A 27,747-nucleotide genomic window follows, 5' to 3' on the forward strand; every position below is an offset into this window, starting at 1 on the left:
TTAGAGGGGAGAGACAGAGGAGGGGATGTGACCAGATGACTGCAGAGAACACTGTTCGGAACAAACTGGGTCGTTGTCTGAGAGAGGGACCTGTGGGAGGGTAAGCTGGATAGGGTGGCCCAGGGTCAGAGGGAGAGGTCTCTCTGAGGGGTGGAGGCTTGAACTGGGATCGAAATACTGATAATCAGAGAGCTGTATGAAGACAGGTGAAGACGTGAAGGAAGAGTGGACTGGGCAGAATGAACCGGAATTGTAAAACACAGAATACAGAAAAGCAAGGTTGAGGTGGCTGGAGTCTGATTAGCAGGGGCACAGTTAACTGGACAAATCTTATTAGTCTTCTCGGATGTAGGAAGCACAAAGATCACCAATGCGTACATGGCAAAGGCTTTGTGGTCAAAGGTAACCCTTGGTTTTGTGAATGGGGCTGAGCTGGTCAGTCTTTTCTCAGGCTAGGGTGTCCTAGTCACACCACCTTTCTTAGATTCTCCTGCAGAGAAACCACAGGCTTTCATGACCTCATTCTTCAAAACCAAACGTTCAAATTCCATTTTTAAAAAAATAGATTTTATTTATTTACTTGAGAGAGAGGGAGAGAGAGAGAGTGAGTGAGAGAGAGAGAGAGAGCAAGGGGAATGGGAGAGGGAGAAACAGACTCCCCACGGAGCAGGGAGCCCGATGTGGGACTCCACCCTGCGACTCCAGGATCATGACCCAAGCCTAAGGTAGACGCCCAACTGACAGAGCCACCCAGACACCCCCCAAATTCCCTTTGAGTAGGGCCCACAAATGACCACAGTGCCATGAAACAGAAACCAGAGCTGACAACACAAAAGACATTTTGGAAGCGATAGACAGCGTTTGTGTCCTAGCTCTGGCCATTTGTTATCTGAGAGACCTAGAGCAGATCTTTCCACATTTCTGGAACTGTGTTTCCTGAAGATTCTGGAGAACACATGTGCAAGAATCTCAGTGAAATTTCTTTATCTGTCCTTCAATTTCTCGCTGGGCAAGTGACAAGATGTATTTATTGCTGGTGTGCCAGTGAACTGCTTAGAATTCAATGGCATGGCAGACAGAAGGCTGCCAGCAAATGCTCTGTCAGCTGAAGCAACACTGAGACACACTGCTCGGGTAGGAGGATTTGCTCCACACAGCCTTTTCCACACACGAGGAGGGTGTTAGGAGCTCTGCTTCCCGGAAGCTGATGCGGTGGGTGTGTGAGGGGCTGAGACTTGCCGGAAGAGAGGACGGCAGATGAAGGTGTAACTGAGTGAAAAAAATCCTACTGCATGACCTTCACGTTTTTATTAGCTCTCTTTGTTTAAAAGATTTTGTTTATTTATTTGAGACAGAGACAGAGAGAGAGAGAGGCACAAACAGAGGGAGCAGCAGCAGGCAGAGGAAGAGGGAGAAGCAGACTCCCCAGAGTAGGGGACCCGATATGGCACTTAATCCCAGGACCCTGGGATCATGATCCCAGCCAAAGGGAGACGCTTAACCCATGGAGCCACCCAGGCACCCTTTTATCAGCTCTCTTGTCCTGGTTCACCAGAGAGACTACGACTAGAGAGAGGATAGAGGATTCAGACCTCTAGGTTTCCCACTTACATTTCCTTGTCTCTGAGGGACTGATCCCAGGAACATGAACCATGGCTACAGACAGCTTTGGGAAGAACAAATCCAGGTAAAGGCTGATTGCCCATCGTCTGCCACAGCCCCTGCTGGGCAGTGGTTTTAAACTCAGTGAGCAAATGCGTGGTGGTGCCTGCAAGAGAGAAACCATCCCCCTGGAGACCGGCGGGGAGGAAATGGTGAGAGAGGGGCAGGAAACACTGAGTGAGACACAGATGAAGTGAGGGGTGGGGGAAAAAAGAGAGAGTGAAAATTCGTTCAGAAAGGCCACTTTATTGATGGAGAAGAAACTGAAAGGAGCTCTCCACAGCCCTCCCTCACTCACTGCAGTGGCTTCACGGGGCGTCTGAGACCGGCGTGGGCAGGCCTGTCGCCACACGGGCTGGGCCGAGGGGCCAGCTCCGGGCCGCCTGCCCACGTCAGGCGGCCACATACAAACACATCACAGCTCATGAAGACTTGCAAATGCACCTCAGAATTCCCCAAATGGTTCCAGACATTTTTTTTAATATTGTACAAAATATGGTAAGTAGGAAAGATCAGCTGTGCTGTTGACACCTGCGGGACGTCCTTTTAGGATTACCGTCCCTGAAACATTATTTTTTATTGCAGTGAAACCTCTAGAAGGTAGAGCTGTACAAAAAAAAAAAAACCCCAAAAACAAAAAATCTAAACAATTTTAAGAAGAGCAGCAACTTAACACTGCTTTAGTTCATTTAAATTTTCTTTCTCAAAAATACATTCCTAAATATACAAACTATACAATCTTGTCATTTTAATGCTGGTTTTTGTTTTTTTTTGTTTTTGTTTTTGTTTTTTTAATAATAATAGAACCCAAACTAAAAAAAAAAAAAAAAAAAGTCTGTTCGTCTTCCAACTGACGAGAGCGCTAGAGGGATTGTGACTCAGTACCTTCATATAACACCACATAAATAACTTTAGCCACAGTCTACGTTCACAGCGTGGTCAGTGGAACAAAGGAAATACTTTTCTGGCGACTAGACATCGTCTGCAGAGAGCGTCGGGATATTCATCCGAGGCTGGGTGAAAAATGCCATCTTCTCTCTGCAAAAGAGACCAGCCCTTCAGAGCAGGGTTTTCAACCTCATTTTATGGATATTAAAAAAAGAAACAAAAAAAAAACTTTATTTATTTGACAGACAGAGATCACAAGCAGGCAGAGAGGCAGGCAGAGAGAGGAAGGGAAGCAGGGTCCCTGCTGAGCAGAAAGCCCTATGCGGGGGCTCGATTCCAGGACCCCGAGACCATGACCTGAGCTGAAGGCTGAGGCTTAACCCACTGAGCCACCCAGGCGCCCCATCACTTTATGGATATCACAGGCAGGCTCTCTCTTAGTTGCAGAGGTTGTCCTGGGCATTGTGGGAGGTTTAGCAGCATCCCTGGCCTCCAGCCACTTGGTGCCAGTAGCAGCCACAACCCCCCACCCCTCCCTGCCTTTCTTCCAGTTGTGACAACAAAAAAAGGTCCCCAGACACTGCTAAATGTCCCCGTGGTGCCCAGTCACCCATGGCTGAGAACCACTAGTTTAGGGACATTAGCAGGACCAGCTCTCTTCAGTTCAAATCACGGGCCTGAGTTTGAAAGGGCCCTCGGGCCACCTGCAGTGTTCATTTGTTTGTTTTAGATTCCCAATTGGTTAAATATTAAGAGGTGTCCAAATACAGTTAGACAAATGACAGTATATTTTAAATGTTTCTATTCCAGAAAGGCACGTTTCCTTTTTTTTTTTTTTGGAGCACATACAAAACCACGAGTGCCTTATCTAGGAGGATATCATGAGTCTAAATGCAAGGGCTGCTGTGAATGGCAGGCCCCGGCCAAATGGCATTTGGGGCCCTCTTGAGATGTGCCTAGATCCAGGCGGGCAGAGGCAGAGTCAGGGAGGCCCGGCCAAAGCACCTGTCACCCCCAGGCTTATTTATCCTTCAGCCAATCCTCCGTAATTACCAGTGATGGGAACGATCAAAGGAAAGGCTGGAGCAGGTGGCTCACGGGTTCAACAAGAGGGTCTAACCAATTAGCTCAAGCTGTGTGGGGACTGATAAAGACAGCTGAGGGAGAGCACCACGTGCTCCCAGATCGCCAGGGGCGGTGTGGCAGAGGGCGCACATCTGTTACAGGGAGCGCTAGTGCTCTGCTGGTGGAGGGAGCACGAGCCGGGGCAGGGCAGACTGCGTGTGAAAGGGCAAGGTGGGCAGGCCGGGGGCCCACCTGCTTACCTGAAAGACTGCACTTCCGGGGGCTCCTTACAGCTCTGGCCTCGAAGCCTGTGCACATCCTTGGCGGCTGCCCGCATCATCTTGTCTGTCTGGAGCTCACCCTTGTGCTCTCCTCGGTCCATCTGTAGGGCAAAGCAAGTGGGGCTATAAGGTGGTACGGAGTCCTCAGGGCCTCTAGAAAGGGGTCAGCCAATGACAACTTCCTAGCACGAATGAGGAGTCTACTGTAGACCAAAAGAGGGTCACAGAATGGGCTCGCCCACTCCTTCCTGTTCCACGGCAGGATCTTCTGTTCAGAATGGTGAGGAGACATGATCCCACCGTCCATCAGGGTGGACAGGTTTTTAGGGCCAGAGAACTGACTATCTGTGTGGTAAGGAGATGAGGGCTGCCTAATGAGGTGTGTGCTACCTTTCTAATCCTCAGGGTCACCTAAAAAGGGACATTTTATAATTACTTCTATATTATAGATGCGGAAATGGAGGCTCAGGCAGGTTAAGAAATTTCTTTAATTTCAAACCACTAAGAAGTGGCAGAAATCCAATTCCAATCATTCAGCTGCACTCAAGGGCTCTAGGGACACTGCACCCCTTCTTTCTAATGCAAACCCCTGTACGCACTTTTGAGAATAAACCACAAAGAGCCTTAAAACACCCATGTACCACATACTTGAAAACACTGCAATGAAGATGGAATTTTGGTCAATGAAGTCATGATTTTTTTTTTTTAAAGATTTATTTATTTGAGAGATAGGAGAGAGAGAGAGAGAGAGAGAGAGAATCCCCAAGCAGGCTCCTCACTGAGCACGGGGCCCGATGAGGGTCTCAATCCCAGGCCCCCGAGATCACACCCTGAGCTGAAATCAGCTGCTCCAGTGAAGCCATCATTTAAATGGTTCTTTAATGGGAGGTCGCTCTCCTCTCTCTCTCTCTGTCAAATAAATAAATAAAATCTTAAAAAAAAAAAAAAAAGGAGGTCACTCTCAGACAGTCATGGATATACTATTCTTTTGCTATTTGAGAGATCCGGTTTCCTCCCTTTCCTCTCTTCCTCCCTCCCTGCTTCCCTTCCTCTTTCTTTTCTTTTTCTTTCTTTCTCTTTGACTTTACCTATTATAAGAATATGGCATATAAGTAATAAAGTAGAAACAAATAAACATTTCTGGAACTCCTGAATTACCAGAGTCCATTTGAAGCCCCCAGGCGGGTCCAGACCTCAGGGGCCCACCACCACTTTCCTACACTAAGGCATTCTCACCTGCACCAAGAGCTGGGACTTCAGCTAGTGGCACTCCCAACAACCTGGCAGGTGCCCTCTGTAAGGTACTTTGTTTGGCTGCAGAGAAAACTAGCAAGGGTCATTCCTGCCGTGGGGGACAGTCCAGGAGTGGCAGAGATCTTATACGGTAGTTGAAAATGGCGCCTGTGTATTGACCCTGTGTTGCAGCTTTTTCAGGACAGGTTGGGACCTGTCAGCTCACAAGCCCTCTGGTGCCAACGTCAAATTTTTAGGGCTCTAAATATCCTATTGCTCTAAATATAGCTCAAAAAAGTCAATTTTTTTTTTAAAGATTTTATTCATTTATTTGACAGACAAAGATCACAAGTAGACAGACAGGCAGGCAGAGAGAGAGAGAGAGAGAGAGGGAAGCAGGCTCCCTGCCAAGCAGAGAGCCCGATGCGGGACTCGATCCCAGGACCCGGAGATCATGACCTGAGCCGAAGGCAGCGGCTTAACCCATTGAGCCACCCAGGCGTCCCGATTTTTTTTTTTTTTAAGTCATTTAGAAATTGCCAGCTTTGCAGACCCCATAAAGTTGTACCCATCATCCGCTAGCCAAAGATAAGATAGACCTCAGGGCCATCAAGGACTGGAAGCTGCCCTCTGGAGCTCTCTGACCCAGACAGGCCTGTGCTGCTGAGGACCAGGTCTAGACGCTACATGCTCCCCATCCCCTGCCCTCCTCTCCTCTAGGTGGCGGCCCAGAGCCGTCGCCTTAGGGAGTTCTCCTGCTGGGAGGGACCTCCTCCCGGGGCAAACGTGTTATCTTTGGAGATAGTACTCTGTGCAACCGCTGGAGCAGACGCTGGGGCAGGTCAGTGTTCTGTATCTACTCTATCCAGGTGTGTGCCCCATCGCAGATTAGGTCCCCAGGAAGTGTGACTAATAGGCCTTGCACAGACATGGAAATACAGCAAGAGGGCCTGCAGCCAGGTCGAGAGTTAAAAAAGGGATGCCTGGATCCCTCTGCTGATAGGAATAAGAGGCCCTGGGAACACTCTTCGGTGGGCCCTGGGTTTGGAGGCCCTGTTTGAAGCTCTGGCCTCCCGCCCCTGCAGCCCGGGGCCGCCCCCAGGGCAGACCGGGCTGCCCCCCTTGCCTCTCGCGAGGCTCTCACCCGCTTCTCCAGCATCCTCAGCAGCAGGCGGAAGCGGTCATCCTCACGCAGCCACTGCGGCAACTCCTTCTCCCCGTGGCTCTTGGCTTGTTCAAGTTGCTCCTTGAGCTCCTTCAGCACTGAGATCTCCTGAGTCAGCTGACTGTGCCACGTCCTGGTGGCCTGCAGGTCCAGCTCGAGGTCCAGCGACGTGCGGATCAGGCGCTCGGCGCGCAGGGATTTGACCGATGAAGGCTGCGGGGGGAGCGAGAGCTTTGACTGGTTATTAGAGGGCTGGATCCCATGAGCCCCAACAACCTGCCGCCTTAAACCTCAAATACCTCCCCATTGTTCATCCGAAGGCTTCTATTTCCACCTAGGGTGACCCTTTTTAAGAATAAGGCTATCTGCGGGGAGCAGGGCCATGTGATGGGGACTGAGGCTTGACAGTCTCAACAAAGGCTCAGTTCATGCCTGAAGGTAGTCCAGCATCCTGGGCTTTCCCATTTAATGAGCCAGTAAATTCCCTCTTGCATTTTCAAGCTATATTTGAGTTCTTCAGTTATCTGTACATAAACAATCCTGAGTAATACAACCACTTATTCTCCTTCTTGATCAAAAAATTCTGTAATGATTACAGAATAACTATATGATTGAGGGAGGCAGAATTCTCAGTTGGCCTGGAGTTTCCCACTCCCAACATACATGCTGATAGAATGCCCTCCTCTTCAGTGCTGGGGGCAGGTGGTCTGTGAATATCATGGGATAGCATGCCCGTGATTAAGTAATTCATCAGTTGACTCTGAGTTAAAAAGAGAGATGTTCCTGGGTGGGCCTGACCCAATCCAATGAGCCCCGAAATGGTGAACTGGGCCCTTCTTGGAAACAGGTCTCCTGCTGGCCTTGAAGACACAATCTGTACTGTGGAAAGGACTACATGGCAAGGGCCCGAGAATGACCTCTGGGTCCTGTGAGCAGCCCCAAGCCTGAAGCTAGTAAGAAAACACAAGGCGAGGGAGTCTGCCAACTGAGGGAGGCTGGGAATGAATCCTTCCCTACTCACACTTACACAGGACGATTGCAGTCAGTCAGCACCTAGATGTGAGGCTGCTGAGACCCTGAGCGGAGGCTCCAGCTAACCTAGGCCTGAACTCCTGACCTGTGGAAACTATGAGATACTGAATTTGTAGTATTTTAAGGTGCTAAGTTTGCTGTGACTTGTTATGCAGCAACAGAGAACAAACACAAGGGCTGATACAAGGATTTGGGACATGGTACAGAAAACACTACTCTGAGAGCTGCCCTCAGTCAAGGCAGCCAGCACACTTGTGGGACCATGAAGCAACTCAGCGCGGAAGTTCTGTAATGCCCTTCCAGGGAGAGCCCTGTCTAGTCTGTGCTCGTAAGTGAGCACGGTCAGGAAATCCAGCTGAGGGATCTCTGCGACTCAAGTTCTCAGAGGAACAAGTGAAGGTGCTTTGTTCTGACTGACATCCACTCCCGGAAACTTGCCCGGACAGGCCGAAGCAGAGACTAAGCTCAGGCATGGAGTGGAAGAAGAACTTAGCGCCCAAGCACCCAGGCCCAGCCTCCGGACTCTCCTGTGTCTCAGATCACAGGGCTTGAAGGAAATGCAGGCTCAGATCCATCTGTCAAGGGCTCCCTCTATCAAGTCTTCCCCTTGGCTAAGAGGAAGAAGAGGGGAAGAAGGGTGAACTGTGAGGGCCTGTCTTGACAGGGAGTTGTAGGCAATGGAGCGGGGAGCAAGCAGGTGCTTCCAGAGGCATTTCTCCTGGAGCGGATCATGAAACACCTGTTCTAGAATCTTCCAAGGGGCTTATTATAATGCAGTTTCCAGGACCCCACCCCTACTGCCAGAATGAGACTGTCTGGGAGTGTGGCCTGAGAAATGCGCATTGTCAGTAACCTCCCCAGAAGACTCCCCTGCTCTAGAGACTGCAGCACCAGCTACAGCAGATGGGGGTGGAAAAGGGGAACCCAGGCTGGCAGTAGGCCAGTCCCTACCATTGGAGGCCAGGTCCATATTCCTGGGCAGCCAGCCATGTGCACCCTCTTCTGGGTGGCTTCCTTTCTCCTGCGCTCTCTAGTTCCAGAGACTGGGGGGCACGGTGGTGACAGACAAAGGACCTACTCCTGGTTGGCAGGAGTCTGCTGTTGGCAGCCAGTCTGTGGGAGGTCTGTGGGAGGAGCCCTCCCCTGCCTGGGGCCGCTGGCACTTTCTCCCTGTGCCTTCTTTTTGTTTTGCTCTCTCTACTTTCTGACATTCCAATTCCCGTTTTTTCGAGTTCTGCAAACTCCCCAGAACTGCCGGGAAGTCTGTCTATGCTGACAGCCCAGAGTGGGAAGGGCCCGTGTGCATCTCTGCAGCTCTGACTTGCAACCAAGTGTGCATATCAGGAGTCAGTCCTTTGCCTAACACGGTCCCAGCCTGATCTCTGAGCCAAGACTCCATCAGGCAAGGGGAGATTTCTCTACAAAGGCAGCTTGTGGCCTCTTCCCAGTGCTTTTCCAGCTGGACTGAGAAGCCCGTTTGCACCTCCCCGCTTCTGGCTTGGAGGTGTCCAGCTTCTCTGCCAGCAGGGTGGGCTGTCAGAACCTTTGCTCAGTCAGCTGCATGACGCGCTGGGCAGAGTCATGCAAGAGGCAGCTTCCACCAGACTGGGACACCCTGAGTTGGTTAGTTCTTTATGACTTTGATTTCTACTCTGGAAGACAAGGATAAGTACGCACACTCTGGACCTAACCTATTCAGCATCACAATGATGTGACATTTGCCCTCTGACACCTCCCTAGTGCCTACACACGCCCTGGGTTCATAAACACTGTCACGCTTGCAAAGGCAACCTTCTTCACACAGGGGCTGAGAAGAAACGGTCAGACACAGGGGCATGCGCTTGGGGAGATGACCAACAGCTCCGAGGGGACTGTCTTACCCGCTTCATCCGGACACTGCGCCGCTCCAGGGAGTTTCGAACAAAAGGTGGCTTCTTGGACAGCGTGGAGCTGTCGCTGTCACTTCGGTTCAGCTGCAGGAGATAAGTCCTGGGAAGTTAATTAGAACTCGAGTACGTCTGGAAGGCACACTGCGGCCAGAAGGGTGGTGGGGTTGCCACGCAGTTGGCAGTGCTGTGGGGCTGTCACCACATAGACTGACTCCAGGATCTCATGGCCCCTGAACCTAGCACAGCAAGGCTGTTTGCATGGACTCTTCCCTGTCACCCACAGAGCCACTGGTAAGACACACGTGGCTGAAATGTCTAAGTCAAGATGGGCGGGCACAGGCTCTGTGAGCTCTCCCCTGCTCATGTCCTCTCCCCAGAGGGCCAACACTTACTCTCCGTGGCCGGAGATCATGCTTTTGTACCAAGAGTGCCCCTGACCGAGGAAGACAGGAGAGGGAGGCTGCAGCGACTGCACCTCCCAGGATACACAGCCCAGGGGTTTCTTTCTCGAATCACATTTGCAGGGCAGGGCGGTGCAATGGCCACGGCATGAGGCATCAGAGCCCTCCAGGGAAGTTCTTTGTGCCATTACTTTTGTGGTTACTGATAATTATTAGTAATAATGTTATTTTTCTGTATTATTAATAACTATATATAATTTATATATTTATGCATAAATAATTTATAAATAATTAATATTAATTAGTAATATTAATAAATGTTATCAATCTGCAATGTTAATGGGCACAGGAACCCCAGGGATGTAACTGACAAAAGCTCCTGCAGGAGGCAGAATCTGGATCAGAATCAGGAAGAGAATAATAGAAATAATCATAAGGATTGTGCTGCGTGCTTTATGGACAGTTACATCTAATCCTCACACAGTCCTAATGGAGAACATTGAGGCCCAGGGAGACTTAAGAATTTTTTTTTTTTTTTACAAACTGCAAGGCTGGTGAGCATCAGAACAAGAGTTCTAAGTCTGGTCAGTCTGACTCGAGGCCAGGTCCTCTCCTAGCCCCCAGGATGCACGGAGGGCTCAGAGTTGAAACTACATACGGATGGAGGTGTGGACCATCTTGACTGGGATGGGTGTGTACAATGGCTCGATACTCATACCAGGAGGCGGCTTTATCCCACACTACTCCCATCCCAAGGCGACCCTCGCAGACTGTGCCCTACCACCTAGCCATACCCATCAAAACCATTGATCCTGAGGTGGTAGCTGCTCACGGGTCAATGGTGATGTTAGAGAAGAGTGACGAAAGCCACATTAGATCCTAAACTTATCTCTTCCTCGTGTAAAGAGGTTTTGCTGCATTCAGTCTCAGCCATGGTAGAGAATATTGTTGCTCTGTAATATTTCCATGTAATAACTAGGGAAACCAGCAATGAAGATGTGAAATATCTGACAGTCAGAGGCAGCTCGTTCAGGAAGGCGAGTCTTGGAAGAACTGTGTTCATCAGGTCAGGGTGAGTCGAGCATGTGATGGTACCGCTGAGAACTCTCCAAGTGTCAAATACACAGGGGCTGTGGAGAGCTGGAGGGAGTATAATTAAATACACTGTCCCTACGCTCATGGACTTAAAGTTCAGCGGCGTGCCCGATCCAGGGAAACTAACCAAATGACACCGGCTGTGCTGAAGATCAAAGAAGGGAGAAGCCAGCAGAGGACACTTGGTATGCAAAAGTGTGACACCAGGCCAGCAGAATAGACAAGGCTTCAATAGACTGGGGGACAGCAAAGGAAGTCCTTCGGGCGGTGGCTCTGAGTAATAGGAAGACTGTGGGTTCTCCTAGCTTTGCACCTAATAAGCTGCGTGACCCAGAGCAAAGTGTTCTGACTTTCTGAGTCTCGATTTCCGCATCTGTGAAATGGGGTAAACACACTTTACCTTTGCAGGCTTGTTTCTGAGATCAGAGGACACAGAAAACATGTGCTTTTTTGTGGGAGAGGTTGCTGCTTAGCATCCCAGACCCCATCCCATGCATGGGGAAAGCCGCAGCTTAGGACTCAAGGTGGGAGACAAAGCCCACCCTACATGAAGGAGGCTGGCAGTGCCGGAGTGTGCCTTTCCTGGCCTCACTTGCAGCTACAGTAGGCACAGGACATGGCTTTGCCCATTGGACGCAACTGTCCCAGGCTCTGAATCACAACTTGGTTAGCTGTACCCAATGCTCTGTGACTGGGCTCTCAGACTGGACAAGCCCACCTGCTTCTGCTGCACGAGCATGCCATACCTGTACCTCAGGGAGGTAAGGAGGGGTGACAGCAGCAGGCAGAGCGGCTCTGGCCTCCGCAGGGCAGGAGCCTCTGGGGGAGAGATCAGTGTCAAATCCGGTGGCAGCAGTGGGACCAGCTGGGCCAAGTTCGGCAGCAGCTCTGGCTGTATCCTCACCTGACGGGCTGTGTGGGACATTTTGGCTGGGGTCTGGCCTGCCCTCTTCCCTTCTGATTTCTGAGGCTGGTTCTGCAGTTTTCCCACTCTTCCAGTGAATATGTGAGCTACTTGGTTTCTTTTCCAAAAGACTGTTTCCTGCAATAGCGTTCACAGTCTGTTTCTGTTGCTCCCATGAAGAACCTGACTGGCATAAGCCTTGATACAAGGAACGAGAGTGCCCTAAGTCCCAGACTGGGAAACATGGAGCTGCCTGTGTCCCAGAGGGGAGGCTGGGGCCCAAACCCCAATCCCAATATTTCCTGTTGAGAATTTGGTAATACTCATTTTGTGGGTCCAAAATGGAGGGTTACATTGTTACCAGACTGTATGCCGACAGTTTTAGGGGAAATGATAGGAAGAAATTTAGGCTATTGTACCACTGGCTTCTTCCTGCAGCCTTCAGTAAGATTTTACAAGATGAGGTAACCTTGGGAGGAAGTGGGACGGTCAGAAAGCGAAAGAGGAAAAATACAGGTATGCCTGCTTTCTGAAAGTTCGCGGGACGTCACTTTGCCTTTACAAAAGACCCACGTTAGGACCTGTTTTTGCTAGCTGAAAGAAATGTGAAGAGGATGTTCACTTTTATGAAAAAGAGACAGAACAAGGCTCAGTATTGGATTTGCAGCGAGCCCTTAGGGAGGCAGCAGCACCCTGAGGATGATGGGGCACCCCCCACTCTCCTTCCCCAGAACTACACTGAGCATCTCAGCAGCCAGCTCCCATAGCTCTCAACTGTGTCTGAGAGCATCTGTGCATTATCTTGATTTATGCTGTGCTATCTTTCAGTGAGATGTGTCCTAAGATATCAGAAAAGCCTCTTTGAGGTTATTTTTTAGGTCTGGGGATGTTAAAAAATTTTCCATAAAAATTATGGTAACTGCTTCTTCACCTTTTGTCACTTTGGCTTTGCTGTGAGAAAGGCCCCTTTTGCCTGTTGCATGGAACACACGCCGCCTAGGGATTTCTTAATTTGCAGCCTTGCAGGGTTGGAAACTGGTCCGGATAATGAAACAGGGGAAGGGGCCCCTGTGGTGCTAGGTGTGTTACAGTTGCTTATTAAACAGCTTCAGAGATCCTGGTTATTTGAAGATGCCAATCCTGGGAAAGGGCCACTTAACATGAATCCATATAAACTGGGGACCAGGGATGCCTGGATGGCTCAGTCAGTTATGTGTCTGATCCTGGAATCTGGGGATTGAGTCCTACATTGGGCTCCTTGCTCAGCAGGGAGCCTGCTTCTTACTCTGCCTGCCCTGCCTGGCGCTCCCCCTGCTTGTGTGCTCTCTTTGACAAATAAATAAATAAAATCTTAAACAAACAAAATAAAACAGGGGACCAGAATCTTATAGTAAATATTGGGGGTGAAAAACTTCGTGTCTAGTTGGAAAGGGGAAATACTTTAACAAACTTCTATCTTCTACATTCCATTTGACAAAATTACAATTGCATTCTTTAATTCTGATGAAAAAGAATGAATCAAACATGAATTTCTTTCGGTGTGATTTTTCTGACAAGTGGTGTTCTTTACTTTATGTCTGAATTCCACTGCACAGTCATAAAGCCAGTAATTTTGCCCAAACCAGAGGATTTCATCCATTCATCCTAAGGGCTTTTCTAAATCCTTCAAATTATTCACATTTGCAACAGGAGTTGGATTTTTCTCTTCTTCAGCTGTGAGTGGCTTAACTGCTGGATTCTCCACATGTGATTCACGAATCCCCTGAGGTCAACATTCCCTTCAGGGACTTCAGGAAACTCTGTACCTTTCCCGGGATATAGCCACCGTGACATGTTTACAAGCTCAATTAGCTAAAGGCGGGACACAGAAGGAAGGGATTTACGTTATTTTTGGGAGGGACTAAGGGAATGTTTTTGTGGGAATAACTGGTGTACCTTGTAAACTGGTGACACGATCATATTATAAAAAAATTAGCTTCTCTACTCAATCTTAGAATTTTGGCAGTGGATACTGAATCCCCTCAATATCCCCTGTTCCTCCCAAATTACAATGGATGGCTAAGTGTCAGGTTGACGACATAGGCTGGGTTGCATGGACTTCTCCTTCTCTGACGACTTACTGGAACATTAGACACAGAAGGTTCTGTCTTTGCTTCTAGTTAATGTTCGCTGGTTCTCCATGGTAGAGGGTAAGGAAGGATGTTGACCCAGGACTCAGGGGAAGTGTGCCTGTGTTATATCTGTGCCATCCCTGAGGAAGGTTGGGACCCTCTCAGACATGGGAAAGGCTCAAACCCTCCATTTATAGTGGAATGAGAGAAGGAGGCAGGCCTGGGAAGGGGTAGCCTAGTGAGATGGATACACAGGGAAAGGGACGAGGGAGCACGAGCCTACTGCAGGACTTCTTAACTCCAGTGCAGCCTGTAAGAGAAGGCTGGCAACCAAAGCAGGTAAAGAGGGCCAGGCGGCCAGAGTGAACTTGCCAGCCCATCCCCTCCAACCATCTAAGGGCAGATGCCCCCACTGCTTAGCTCCAGCCCCCTGCTGCTGTGAGAGAATGTGCAGCCCATGGGGGCAGGCAGTTTTTCTTTTTTTTTTTTTTTCCAAGAGAAACTTGAATTTTATGTGAAATCTCTTCATTTTTATTTTATTTTTAATCGCCTTCCCTGACTTTTCAATGTTAGCGACAGGTTCAATGAAATCCAACCAACCAACCTGAGGCTACGTAGTATGGACATGTTGCCTTTTTGCCACCTCAGACTGCATGCTAGGATCACCCTGCAAGTGGCGAAGGAATGCCCGTTTGGGGACAGGGAGGGGTCAGTCTGATCTCAGCAAGTGGTTCTGTAGAAGGGAAGGGCAGGCTGTGAAGAAGGAGGGGAGAGCTGGTGGGAATGATAAAGGAAACACTGGCCTTGCACAGCTTACCAAGCTTTTCCCATACTTGCTCTAATTCAATCCCTGGGAACAATCCTTTGAAGTCGCTGTATTAACTCTGCATGCAGTAAGGTGTTAACTCGCCCGAGGACAGCTGACAAAGTAAGAGGCATCAGGATTTGCACCCAGAACCGTGTGAGGCCCCAGCCTCTCATGACTCCTCGGGAAGCAGGTGTCCTAGGAGAAGAGCAGTACCATGCATTTGCTTACCCGGCACACATACTGGCTTTGGGGTCCCGGGGAGAAGGTCTTAGAGCGGATGATGGTGCTCCCCCGCAGAAAGGGTCCTGGGGATGGTGCGCCCACCCGGCGGTCCTTGGGCCGCACCACTGTGGGAGAGGGGGCCGGGGTCTCTGTGTTGGTCTCTTTGTCCACCTGAAGAAGAAGTCAGATCTTTGAGGCTATTTGTATCCACAGTGTCTTGGCCACCGAGCTGAGGCTCTTGGAGCAGACTCCCCAGCTGCTCCCCACTCCCATCATCTGGCCGTTGACCCACAGATACAGCTGGGGGCTTTGTGCCAGGACAGCACCCGAGTGCTGGGCGGGCCTCTATTCCTCCATGTGGCTTGGAGCATATTCAGTCCCCAAACAAGCTCACTTGAGCAGTATGTGGACGGATGTCCTCGACTTGATGCCCTCAAGACGTCTATGCCAACCACATTTTGACAAAGCCACACCCAAGGCCTCCAGTGCTGCCGCCAAGAACCGCAGATGCTTCCCCGGAATTACGCAGGCAACCCGCAAATCTCAGTCTTTCAACCCGGGGAGCAGGTTTTCTACTGTCCCTTTACAGGGGGCACCAGCAACAGACAAGCAAACAAGAACACCTGAATGCAGAGCCCTGTTGGCCTACAGTGCCTTTGCGTAATTTTGAGAAAGGCACCCCTTCTGACTGCAGAGGCTGTAAAAAGACTGTACTCCGGGCGAGGAGCAGCTGGAAGGCTGCCCGAGATTCTTCTCAGCCCCTCTCGGCCAGGCACCTTTGTGCAGTGCGCAATCCGCAGCTCCACCCAGGTGCCCTGCTCGCCCACAACAGGTTGCTCTACTTCCTGCTGGAGCAGAAGACAGAGAGCTCTCTGTGGAAATTGACTCTGGTTATTATGATTAACCCTAGCACAGCAGGGAAGGAGCTGGTGAGGTGAACCTTACCGGACTCCTTTTTTCTACTGTACTTTGGGTAGATCCAAACAAAGAAACACATTCCTTTGAAACTTAAGAATGTGTCAGTGAGGCTGGTATTATTGTATCCATTTTAGAGATGAGGAAATGAAGGCTGGAAGGGACGAAGTCACCTGCCTAAGCCTGCACAGCGAGAGAGTAGCAGAGCCAGCACCTGAACCCAGACCCAGCTGGCCACAAAGCTTGAGGTCAGCCTGGAGATACGGGAGGAGCAGAGGGCAGGACAGAGGAGGGGAGAGCCAGCCTCTCCTCCTTTATGGTCACTGAGATGCCCTGCAGTAAGGCAGGGGTGCTGCTATACAACCTTCTGCAGGTCACCCCATTCCGAGGGCCCCCAAGGCTGGAGGCGCCTTTTTGGAATGCCTGGACTCAGGCACCGAGGGCTGTTTCCCCAAGACAGACCTTCCGGTCTCTCTGGTCCCGCCTACCTTTAACGCTGGGCCCTCGTCCCTATCAGGTGAGGCTTTCTCAGCGAAAACATCCTCTCCCTCTTCCTCCTCTTCCTCCTCCTCCTCCTCGGCCGCCGCTTCGTTCTCGCTGGTCTCCTCGTACCTCCTGTGATGACAAAGAGCTTTGGTTACCAGAGACCACTCTGATTTGCTCGCTTGCCTCTAAATGCACCTCAGGCAGGGCTTCCAAGCCTTTTCACAGCTGAGGACACATTTAAACAAACAAAAATTAGTGAGGTCTAACTGTTGTACAACACAATGCATTTTCATTGTATTGTTTCATTTGACCAGCGTATTCCCAGCCGATGTATTCCCCCGTGTAACTACTGCCACACTCGAGATACAGAACATTCCCCGACCCTACATGGTTTCTTGTACCCTCTCCTACATAACCTTTCCTACCTCTAGCCCACCACTGATCAGTTTTCTGTCCCTGCAGGTTGAGTTTTCTAGCATTTTGTAAACATGCAATTAGACAGTATGTGTTCTTTTGTCTCTGGCTTCATTCTCTCCATCTAAAGTCTCTAAGATTCAACTATGTTGGTGACTGTATCGGCAATTCACCCCTTTTCATTGCCGAGTGGCATTCTCAATGGCATGGATACATCACAATTCATTCAGCTATTCATCTGTCTGGTGAGGAACATTTGAAAGACTTCCATTTCTTGGCAATTATGAATAAAGCTTCTTTTCTTAAAAAAAATTATTTATTTCAGAAAAAGAGAGAGAGAGTACACATAAGCATGAGGGGGAGGAGAGGCAGAGGGAGAGGCAGACACTCTGCTAAGCAGCGAGTCTGATGTGGGGCTTGATCCTAGGATCTGGGATCATGATCTGAGCTAAAGTTAGGCACTTTACTGACTGAGCCACCCCAGCACCCCACTCCTCTTTTTTTTTTTCTTCAGATTTTTGAATTTATTTACTTGGGAAAGAGCAAGAGCACAGAGGCAGAGGGAGAAGCAGGCTCACCAGATGTGGGGCTTGATCCCAGGACCCTGGTATCATGACCTGAGCCAAAGGCAGCCGCTTAACTAACGGAGCCACCCAGGGGCCCCTAATTTTTTCTATATGGATATCTGATGGTGTTCTGGCACCATGTGCCGAAGAGTTTATTTTTGGTGATACTTTTCATGATTATTCTTTCCCTTCGGACTTCAGGGCTGGGAGGAGTCGTGACACGTAGACTGCATTTGTTAATTACTAATTTATCTTTAGTCCCATCTTCTCGAAGACATACATAATCACCAGTCTTCCTTTTTTTTTTTTAAAGATTCTATTTATTTATTTGAGAGAGAGACAGTGAGAGAGAGCATGAGCAAGGAGAAGGTCAGAAAGAGTAGCAGACTCCCCATGGAGCTGGGAGCCCGACGCGGAACTCGATCCCGAGACTCCAGGATCATGACCCGAGCCGAAGGCAGTCGTCCAGCCAACTGAGCCACCCAGGCGTCCTCATAATCACCAGTCTTCTGATCAGCAGGAGAAGGAACTGGGCTGAAGGAACTCCAGCCCAAAGCAGAGAATCTGACATCCAGTTAGCTGGCTCAGTGAGACTGTGGATAAGCACAAAATCTCCTTTGGGATTTTCCCGATGAGGAGAAAAGATCTTGGATCTCCAGCTTCATGACTAAAACCTCCCCTGCCCTTAGATGGGGACCAATGCTAATGGACACCCCTTGCTCTTCCTCCCTTGCCCCCACAGCTTCTTGATCTACTCATAAAAGGGCCATTAAATATGGGAACACACGATGGGCACCTCCTTAAGAATCTGGCAGATGCCACATTACCCAGCATTTACGGAAGGCTTAATAAGCACCAGGGGCCACGCTAAGGCCTTACAACAACACTGAAAGCAATTACTGTCTCCATTTTACAGATTTAAAAGCCAGGATCAGTGAGTTTCTAGGTCCTATCCAGTGTCACACACCACGAAAGGGGCAGCCAGGTTTTCTATCCAATCTGTCCAACCCCACTAAGTACTTGACCATCAGGGAAGTCTTTCCTTTTTGACCATGAACCTGATCTAAATATTTCTGGAAAGGAGAACCAAAAAATCTCAATTGTCACGAGAAACATGAATAAAGTCGACAACATCTTTTCATCCTTTAGAGTGGCCAAATATAGAGAAGGCATGGGAAACGGAGTGTATGTCAGAGCAGCCAGTTTGCACAGTGAAGTCAGTGTAGCAGTATCCGCTGTAATAAAACATGGATGTATTTTTGATGAAGAAGTGTAGTTAGACTACATGTAGTATCAGAAAGGGTGTAGGGTTAAGGGTAGTCTTAATTACTGCTGGTGGGAGCATTTACTAGTACCATCTTATTTGAGAACTATTGTGCAATGCCTATTAAAATGTAAAGCACACGTGCCCTGGTACCCCACAATACCATTTCTCAACCTCTGCCCTAGACACACACACACACAAGTTCCCAAGGAGGCAAACACAGGATTTTCACCCTAGCATTGTGTGTGATTACAGTCTCTTATATTTTCTAATACTCTTAGAACTTCGTTTTGCTTGTGGATCTTAAGAAAGTCCAGGCTTGTGATTGTGTGCACTAAATAAAGCTAAACAAATACAAGGAGGGAGTAACTATGGCATCCTGGCCCTTGGGTGCTGAGAAGACAGAGTGGAAATTAGAACAGAGGGCCAGTCTTTGGGGGACCCCCACATAGGACTCTGCAGCGGAGCGGACACAACGGAGTTAGTTAACATTCCAGGCCAAAAGAAGCCTCCAGTCTTGGGGGGAGGAGGCCTGCAGATGGACTGACTCCAGCACAGCAGCTCTGGGATTCCCAGTCCTCTTTGTAAGTCAGTGTCTAGGGAAGTTTGAATGGCAGGGGTGGGGAGAGAGGGGGCCGAGAAGGGAGAGAGAACAGAAGGCAGTTGCTAGGGGATAGCTTGAAAAGTCTCACCACAAGCTTGGAATTTGGCAGAAACCACTGATCTTGTGCCAGGGTTTTGGAAGACAGGTCCTGGGCCTATTTCCGGCATCAGACCTTTGCACAGCCCAGCCCAGCCCAGCCCAGCGGTGTGCCACACAGAGAGAGAGAGAGAGAGGGAGGAAGAAGGAAAGGGGAGGGAGGAAGCGTTGGAAAGGGAGAGGAGAGACAGCGAAAGAAAGGGACATAGGGAGGGAGAAAGAGGGAAAGAGAGAAACTGAGACCCTTTAGAGTGAGCCCTAAAACAAACAAATGAACATACGAAAATTCAGGAACCTTGCCCTACCCTTTAATCGCGTGGAGAAATAAGATGGTAAAAGAGAAGAGTAAAAGTGGGGTGAGGCGGTGAGACAAATCTAGCCCATGGCCAATTTTGGAGAGCCCAAGCTGTGAGAGGTTTTTATATTTTTAAAAGACTGAAAAAAAATCAAAAAGAGAATGATATTTCATGACATGTGCAAATGTATATGAAATTCAAATTTCGGCGTTCGCAAGTGAAGCTTCAATGGCAGAGACATGATGGTTGGTGCGTGTGCCACTGAGGACTCCTTTCATAGCACAACCACAGAGGTGGGTAGACACACCAGAATCCGCATGGCCCACGAAGCAGACATTTACTCTCTGGCCCTTTCCAGAAAACCTCTGCTGACCCCTGGAGTGAAAGGTATTAACGAAAGGCCCTTTCTGAGACCCAAAGCATAACTAGGGGGAGGTAACAATAATACAGAAGAGCTCCTGAGTGTTTCCTATGGGACAAAGTCTGTGCTAAGAGCTTATCATGCATAAGTCGGCAGAATAGCCCAGAGTTGTGGCCACTCTTTAAATCTGTTATTTCCTGGAGGCAGAAACAGGTTTAGAGCCACGGTTGAAAGCTGCACATTTGGGTCACTCAGGGAGCTTTTAAAAATTCACTGATGCTTGGCCTCACCCAGACCTAGGATCCCCCAGGAAGCTGACGGAGTCCCCAGCCCTCTGAGTTCAGAGCACGTGCACTGAAGCCTGACGATATTTCCTCCCAGAGGGCAAATTCACAGGCTCTGGTCATTTCTGAGATGGAATTTGCCTTCTGCCTTCTGAGCTGGTAGTTAGCAGGCTCTCTTCTCATTTTCTGAGAGATCATTTCTACCATCTACCGAGTGTCCACCGTGAGCTTTGGGCTTCATCTTCATTACGGCAGCTTCTCCTTCAGCCCTACACAGCAAGCCCCCGTAGCCGGTGTGACAGCCCAAGCCCGCTTTTCCAGATGAGGCTCAGACGAGGTCACAGTGACTTGCCTGACAACAGCTGCCCTGTGGAGGGCAGTGGCCTGGAGGAAGCCCACTATGGGCTCTGGAGAGTCGGTTATGCTCTGTTTCTAGATCTGGATGCTGGTTACATGGGTACTTTGGTTTCTGAAAATTCACGGAGCCGTACACTTAGGGGAACTTTTAGGTAAGTGTGTCATACCATGAGAAAAAGTTAAAAATGCTTTGTTAAAGGTGACCAAAGCATAATGAAGCTAAGGTTTGAATTTTGGTCTATACAATTGTTTGCTATGTGTCAGGAGACCTCTCTTTCGGGATCCAAGAGACTAAAGAGCCTCGAAGCACACAGACAGAAAGCTGTCTCCAGCTCTCCTTTGGATACCGAGAAGTCTCTCTGGCAACACATGTCTTTAATATTGCTGGAACACTGACTAATCTCCCTGTTAAGCAGTGAGAGAAGACCTCAGGCCCAGAGCCTTAGTGAGCAATAGGTCTAGGCACGTTTTATTGATTACTGCTTGATTTTCACGACATTTAACTTTCTATTACCTTCTGAGGCAGACTTGTCTCATGGCCTACCCAGGATCCACTTCCACTGTCTTCCTTGGTAAGACAATCCTGATATTCATACCCAGCTTTACAGACCTCACTTCCCAGCCTCCCTTGCAGTTAGGTAGGCCAGATGGCTATGCGTGCCCGATGAGAATCAAACAGAAATTGCTGGGTGGGACTCTGAGGAATGCTCCGTGGTTAAAAAGCATACAAGCACATCTTTTGTCTTTCCTCTTTTCTGATGCCTGCCTGATGGCTGGTAACTCAACATCCATTTTGAGCTATAAAGCAGTCTCGGTGACCCAGTAAGAAGAGCAAAGCGGAAGGAGAGGAGGAGCCTGGGTTCCCAGCGACACCATGGAGCGGACAGATGAGCCTGGGACTGCTTCCTCCCATTCTTCTTTGTAAGCAACAAAGAAATAAACGATCTTAATTTAAGCCCATTATTTCTACTCTCTGTTTCTAGCAGTCAAATGCAATTGCTTATTGAAACATCTTCAATTTATGGCAGATTATACCTACTTCTGATATATAGTAATATAAGTCTGTTTTTTACCAAAATAAATATAAGTGAGTAAACGCAGACACTAATATGTAAACCAGCACGAGTGAGTTATAGATCAGAAAATGACCAATTGGGAAGAAATTCTGGGAACCATTTTATTAGGCTATATACAATTTATCTTGGAATAACACGAGCTATGTGCATGGGTCCACATATATATGGATTTTTTTGATAAATACACTACAGTGCTGTATACATATCTTCTCTTCCTTATGAATTTCTTAACATTTTTTTTCCTAGGGGCACCAGGGTGGTTCAGTTGGTTAAGTATCTACCTTTGGCTCAAGTCATGATCTCCCTTTGCCTACAGCACCCCCTACTTGTGCTCAATGACTCTCTCTCTCTCAAATAAATAAAATTTTTTAAAAATTAAAAAAAATTTTTTTCTAGCTTACGCTATTTTAACAATACAGTATCATCCATATAACATACAAAGGATGCATTAATGCACTGTTGATGTTATTGGAAAGACTTCTGGCCAACAGCAGACTGTTAGTGAAGTTTTGGGGGAATCAAAAGTTCTATGTGGATTTTTGACTGTGCCGTGGCTTGGGGCCCCTAGCCCTTGCACTGTTCAAGGGTCAGTTGTAGTGCCTTATTGCCTGTAGAGAACCTGTGAGGAGAGAGGTTCTCCATTTTTGCAAAGGGGAACACTTTTCTTGGTTGCCCTGGGGTTTAGGAATCTCATTACTGTATCCAGGTCCACACCAGATCAGTTCCGGAAGCCCAGGGGAATGCTCCTTACCAGCCGTCTTCCAGGGTCTGCGTGCTGCTCCTTCCCTCCTGCCTCTTCTCCAGCTCCACTGCTGTCTGTTCCAACAGAGCAGACACGGCATCCTGTGGAGACAAAGGCCCAGGCCTTCATGTGCATGCCACTGGAGCCACCTCACGGGGCAAGAATCGGAGCTCAGAGTGTGACCTTCCCCTTGGATGGAGAATAAAACTGAAGAGCAGAGTGGGTGAGCATCCTGCCCCACAGTCACTTATAAACTGTAAGCACAGCGCTCAGTTCACCTAACTGGCAGTTCTCCTGAGAATAACCCCTGTCCGCTTGGACAGACTTTTGGAAGACAGTCAAGTTTAGTAGTTGAGTGAGGCAGAATTATAGGTCTCTGGCTATAAAGAGATTATAGTGTAGCTGGGAAGACCATCACATGAACTGTCAGTAACAAAATAACGTGATATGTAAGAACAAAGGAGCAATGGCAAAGTCAGGTTGGTGCATTCAGGGAAGACTTCCTGGAGGAAGAGCATCCATACTGAATGGTGTCTACAGTGAGGAAGTCTGTGTGACTTTAGGAAACTAACCTCTCTGAGACTCTGTTTCCTCTACAGTAGTTTCTAATAACTACCACAAAGGGCTGTTATGAAGATTAATTGAGAATATGTCCATAAGGCATATAGAAGAGAACCGAGCACATAATTAGCGTTCAGTAAATGGCAGCTCATAGTAGAGCAAAAACTGCTCTTGTAGTTTTCTGAACCCATAGTTAATCATAGTGGGCCAGAGCCTGAAAACCCCCTGAAATTTTCTTTTGGGGAAGAGGGAACAGAAATCAGTTGAAGGCCTGGTATACGTCATGCACTGATAAACAGCTTCTGTATAGCATCTTATTTAATCTTTACAACTATTCTGATAGGTAGAGCTTACAATTATTCCCTTGAGAAATGGGAACAAGGAAATGAATGTGTCTAAGGTTGACGTGACTCACCAAAGGACATGCTGTAGAAAGCAGAGGATATTTTCAAGACCTTTGCCAGCTCAAGAACTCCTTTTTAGAGTGAGGGAGACCTAGCTTTGTTGCTTATTGGATGTATGTCCTTAGGTAACCTTTCTGAGCCTTGGTAATGGCACATAATAAACACAGAAGGAAGTGCAGAAAATGAGGAGGATGAAAAAGGAGGTGGGGGGGGGTGGGGAGGAAAGAGATTTAATCCTTACCCTTATCCTTAACTGGATGACCTAGCCCATCCCCTCCACTGAAATTCTGGGCAATGACTATCCAGAGTAACCAAGTACAGACTGTTCTTTACATGTGCTTCTTCAAACCTTCCTAATAACCTTTTCAGACTCAGATTAGACATAAAAAAAATAAAAAAAAAAACAACAAAAAACCCACAGAGGCTCAGGGAAGTGAAATGATTGACCTGTCACCCAACTAACAATCACCCAGTTCTCTGACTGTTCTTCCTGTGACTTTCTGTTGCCTCTTAGAGCAAGCCTCCACTACGGACCACGATGCAGGGAGTGGCTTCTCAAGAAGGGTTAATGTTTTATTTTACACAGGTTTCTCCTTCCTACTCCACTTCACTAAAAAAAAAAAAAAAACCAACATAAATTAAGGTTTTCATCAGCCAAGTTCTATTATGTCAAGCCAACTACAAAAGGGGAGAGCACAGATGTGGAAGATGTGCAAATGGGAGCTCCCTGCCCCTTAGCACAGTAGCTTGTCCTCCTCTCCTTCTCTGTTCCAATACCCTCGGCTGCTTCCCCCACCTCTGACGCCCGCCCTCCTCCAGTTCTGGGAGAGGCTTTTCCATCCATCCATCCAGGTGCTGCAGACATAGGAGGGTGGGGCCAACCCAGGACCCAGCTCACCGTGCTTTCAGGCCCTGGGGTGGAGACCTTGGCTCCCACTGGTTTGGGTTCCCTGCTCTGTTTCTTCAAGTATTTGTAGCTCAGGAGGTTGTACCAGCGAGTCGACCTCTCCCCAGACCGACAGACCTCAGCCAGGCTGATCTGGGCGCCTCCCTGTTGAGAATGGGAAAAGGCAAGAGGATAAGCCAGGGCTTGACAAGGTATTCTGGGGGAATTCGGCTCCTGAGGGAAGTAGGAAAAACACCCCCAGAGGGGATGGGAACTTCTGGGAAGAGGAAAGGATGAGTTCTGAATCATTTTCTACAACTCACTCATTTACTAACTTACTCATTCATTGGTTTACTCATTCACCAAATCCTTATCGAACACCCACTGCATGTATTTTTTTGTTAATTATGATAAAAAACATAAAATTGACCATCTCCTGTCCCCCAGTTTTACTAAAATATAACTGACATGTAACATTTTACTAGTTTAAGTTGTACAACATAAAGATTTGGGGGGTGCCTGGTTGGCTCAGTTGGTAGAGCATGTGGCTCTTGATCTCAGGGTCGTGAGTTCAAGCCTCAGGTGGGATGCAGTTTACTTAAAAAAATAAAGATTTGGTAGAGTATGTATTGTGAAGTGATTACCACAACAAGTTCAGTTAACATGCATCACCTCATGGTTATAATTTTTTTTCTTACATGAGAGCTTTAAGATCTATCCCAACAACTTTCAAATAATAGTGTTGCTAATTAGTCCCCACCCTGTACACCAATGGCCACAACTTATTTGTAACCAGATGTTTGTACCTTTTGAATATCTTTACCCATGTCCACTACCCACCCTCCACCCCCATTTTGGCAATGATCAATCTGTTTCTATGAGTTTGGTTTTTCAGATTTCACATGTAAGTGAGATCACAGTCTTTGTTTTTCTGTCTCTGGCTTATTGCACTTACTATGTTATCAAGGTCCATCCATGTTGTCATGTAAAATTTGCCCTCTTACTGTTAAGTGGATAGTTCAATAGTGTTTATATTTACATTATGCAATGGATCTCTAGTACATTTTCATCCTGCAAATCGGAAACTCTGTACTCATTAAGCAACTTCCTTTTTCTCCTTTTTCTCTTCCCCCGGTCCCGAGTAAACACCACTTTCTGTTTCTATGAATTTGACTATTTCAGATACCTCATATAAGTAATATCACTCCCTTATTTGTCTTTCTGTGACTGGCTTTTTCATTTACCATAATGTTCTCAAGGTTTATTTGTGTTGTAGCATGGGACAGGATTTTTTCCTTTTTAAGGCTGAATAATGTTCCATTACACACAGAGATCACTTTTTTTTGAGACAGAGTGTGTGTGCGAGCCGGGTTGGGGGGTGTGGGAACAGAGGGCGATGGAGAGAATACTAACTAGGTTCTGCGCCCAGCACGGGGTCAATGTGGGGCTCAATCTCATGACCCTGAAACTGTGACCAGAGCCAAAATCAAGAGTCAGGACTCTTAACTGACTGAGCCACCCCAGCGCCCCAGAGACCACAATTTTTAATCCATTTATCTACAGACACATATTCGGGTTGCTTCTGTCTCTTGACTATCATGAATAATGTTGCTATGAACACAGTGTGCAAGTATCTCTTCAAGACCTTGTTTATGGGGGCGCCTGGATGGGTCTTTGCCTTCAGCTCAGATCATGGTCTCGGGATCCTGGAATCGAGCCTCACATACGGCTCTCTGCTCAGCGGGGAACCTGCTTCCCCTTCTCTCTCTGCCTGCCTCTCTGCCTACTTGTGATCTCTGTCAAATAAATTAATAAAATCTTAAGAAAAAAAGACCTTGTGTATAGACCCAGATATGAGATTGTTAGATCACAATGCAATTCCATTTTTAATTTTTTGAGGAACCGCCCACGCTTTTCCATAGCAGCCCTGCCTAACAACTTAGACCCGACCAACAGTGCACAAGTCTTTTCTTTTTTCTCACATCCTTGCAAACATCTGCTGTCTCTTGTCCCTCTGATAATAAACATTCCAAGAAGGATGAGGCGCTTTCTCACTGTGATTTTGATTTGCATGTCCCTGGTGATTAGTGATGGTGATCATCTTTTTATGTACCTGTTGGCCTTCTATATGTCTTCTTCGGAAAAATGATGATTTAAATCTTCTGCACGTTTTTAACTTGGATTGTTTGCTTTTTTACTGTAGAGTTGTACAAGTGCTTTGTACATTTTAGATATTAACCCTTTATCAGACACATGACTTGGGGACACTTTTTCCTATTTGGTAGATTGTCTTTTCATTTTGTTGACGATTTCCTGTGCTGTGCAGATGCTTTTTTTAGTTTGATATAGTCCCACTTGTTTATTTTTGCTTTTGTTGCCTGACTCCTTTTTGAAGTCAGATCCAAAAACTCATCACTAAGACCAGTGTAGAAGATTTTGAACAACTCAAAGCTCCAGCTACAGGAGACTGCAGAAATAAACCATAATATACCTACCCGATGGGCTATTATATAGCTATATACAAAAAAATGAGGAAAATCTCTAGGTGCTGATGTGGAGAGACTTCCAGGCTGTACTTTTTTTTTTTTTTTTTTAAAGATTTTATTTATTTATTTGAGAGCGAGAGAGAATGAGAGAGCGAGAGCATAAGAGAAGAGAGGTCATCGGGAGAAGCAGACTCCCTGCAGAGTTGGGAGGCCGATACGGGACTCCAGGATCATGACCTGAGTGGAAGGTAGTCGCCCAATGAACTGAGCCACCCAGAGGCCCTCCAGGCTGTACTGTGAGGGGCGGGGGGGGGGGGGGATCCCACCCAGAACAGCGCAGAATGGAATATGCCGTACACTACATTTTGTTTAAGAAATGGAAAGGTGGGGCACCTGGGTGGCTCAGTTTGTTAAGCGACTGCCTTTAGCTAAGCTGGAGTCCCAGGATCGAGTCCCACATATAGCTCCCTGCTCAGCAGGGGGTGTGCGTCTCCCTCTGACCTTCCTCTATCTCGTGCTTCCTCTCATTCTCTCTCAAATTTAAAAAAAAAAAAAAATGGAAAAAGGGATGAGAATACATATATTCTCTTTCTATATATACATACATTTTGCCCGTTTTTGAGGTGCAAGGTGAATATATGTGCAAAAAGAAATGCTGGAAAGATAAATATAAAACACTAATCAAAGCGCTTAGCCATCTAGGATGGGGGGGGACTGGGTGCAAGGGTCAGGGGGAACATGATTTCTCTTCAGTTAATCTTTCTATATAGTTTTTCTTTGAATTGTGTAAATGGATGTCTTAAGATGGAGTGAAACGACACTGTATCAACCTAATTGAATGTACCCTCCCAGGGAGAGGATTTATTTCCAATGACACACATCCTGTGGCAAAAATGATAAAATAATTCTCACCACTCCTCAGAGGCCTTATTGTTTCAACATGCCCTCTTTCAAAGAGCCCTGACCAGGTCCGGGGTTTGGCTGACTCACCATCCCCAAAACAGCGGCTGTGCCAATGGGGTAGCAGAAAACCCCACGAACCAGTTTGTGAAGTTGGCCAGTAGCCAAGCGGTGGCTCGAGTGGCCCCTGAGATGAGGAGGGGCCTCTCCAACCCACCTGGGATCCTTTTCCCCAGTTCTTCCTTGTCAGGATGGACCAGGCATGGTACGGACTGTGCAAACCCAATGTGTGG

At 47.8% G+C, this 27,747-nt stretch overlaps 1 protein-coding gene across 3 annotated transcripts in view; it reads right to left on the reverse strand.

The window, feature by feature from the left end:
* Positions 1 to 1,888: 1,888 nt before the first annotated feature.
* WWC1 (WW and C2 domain containing 1) overlaps positions 1,889 to 27,747 on the reverse strand; it is a 151,093-nt gene continuing 125,234 nt past the window's right edge. For 2 of the 3 annotated variants that reach the window (XM_032337092.1, XM_032337094.1), the window contains 8 exons: positions 24,081 to 24,233; positions 22,227 to 22,318; positions 16,160 to 16,286; positions 14,763 to 14,927; positions 9,207 to 9,299; positions 6,274 to 6,525; positions 3,876 to 3,997; positions 1,889 to 2,700 (listed from right to left, as the gene is read on the reverse strand). In XM_032337092.1, the coding sequence (XP_032192983.1) occupies positions 2,634 to 2,700; positions 3,876 to 3,997; positions 6,274 to 6,525; positions 9,207 to 9,299; positions 14,763 to 14,927; positions 16,160 to 16,286; positions 22,227 to 22,318; positions 24,081 to 24,233 (1,071 nt within the window). In that variant the 3' untranslated portion in view covers positions 1,889 to 2,633. The remainder of the gene's footprint in view (positions 2,701 to 3,875; positions 3,998 to 6,273; positions 6,526 to 9,206; positions 9,300 to 14,762; positions 14,928 to 16,159; positions 16,287 to 22,226; positions 22,319 to 24,080; positions 24,234 to 27,747) is intronic. The other variant, XM_032337093.1, reaches the window with a different exon arrangement.

This window comes from Mustela erminea, chromosome 3 (assembly GCF_009829155.1).
Source record: "Mustela erminea isolate mMusErm1 chromosome 3, mMusErm1.Pri, whole genome shotgun sequence".
In the NCBI taxonomy this organism is placed as follows: Eukaryota; Metazoa; Chordata; class Mammalia; order Carnivora; family Mustelidae; genus Mustela; species Mustela erminea.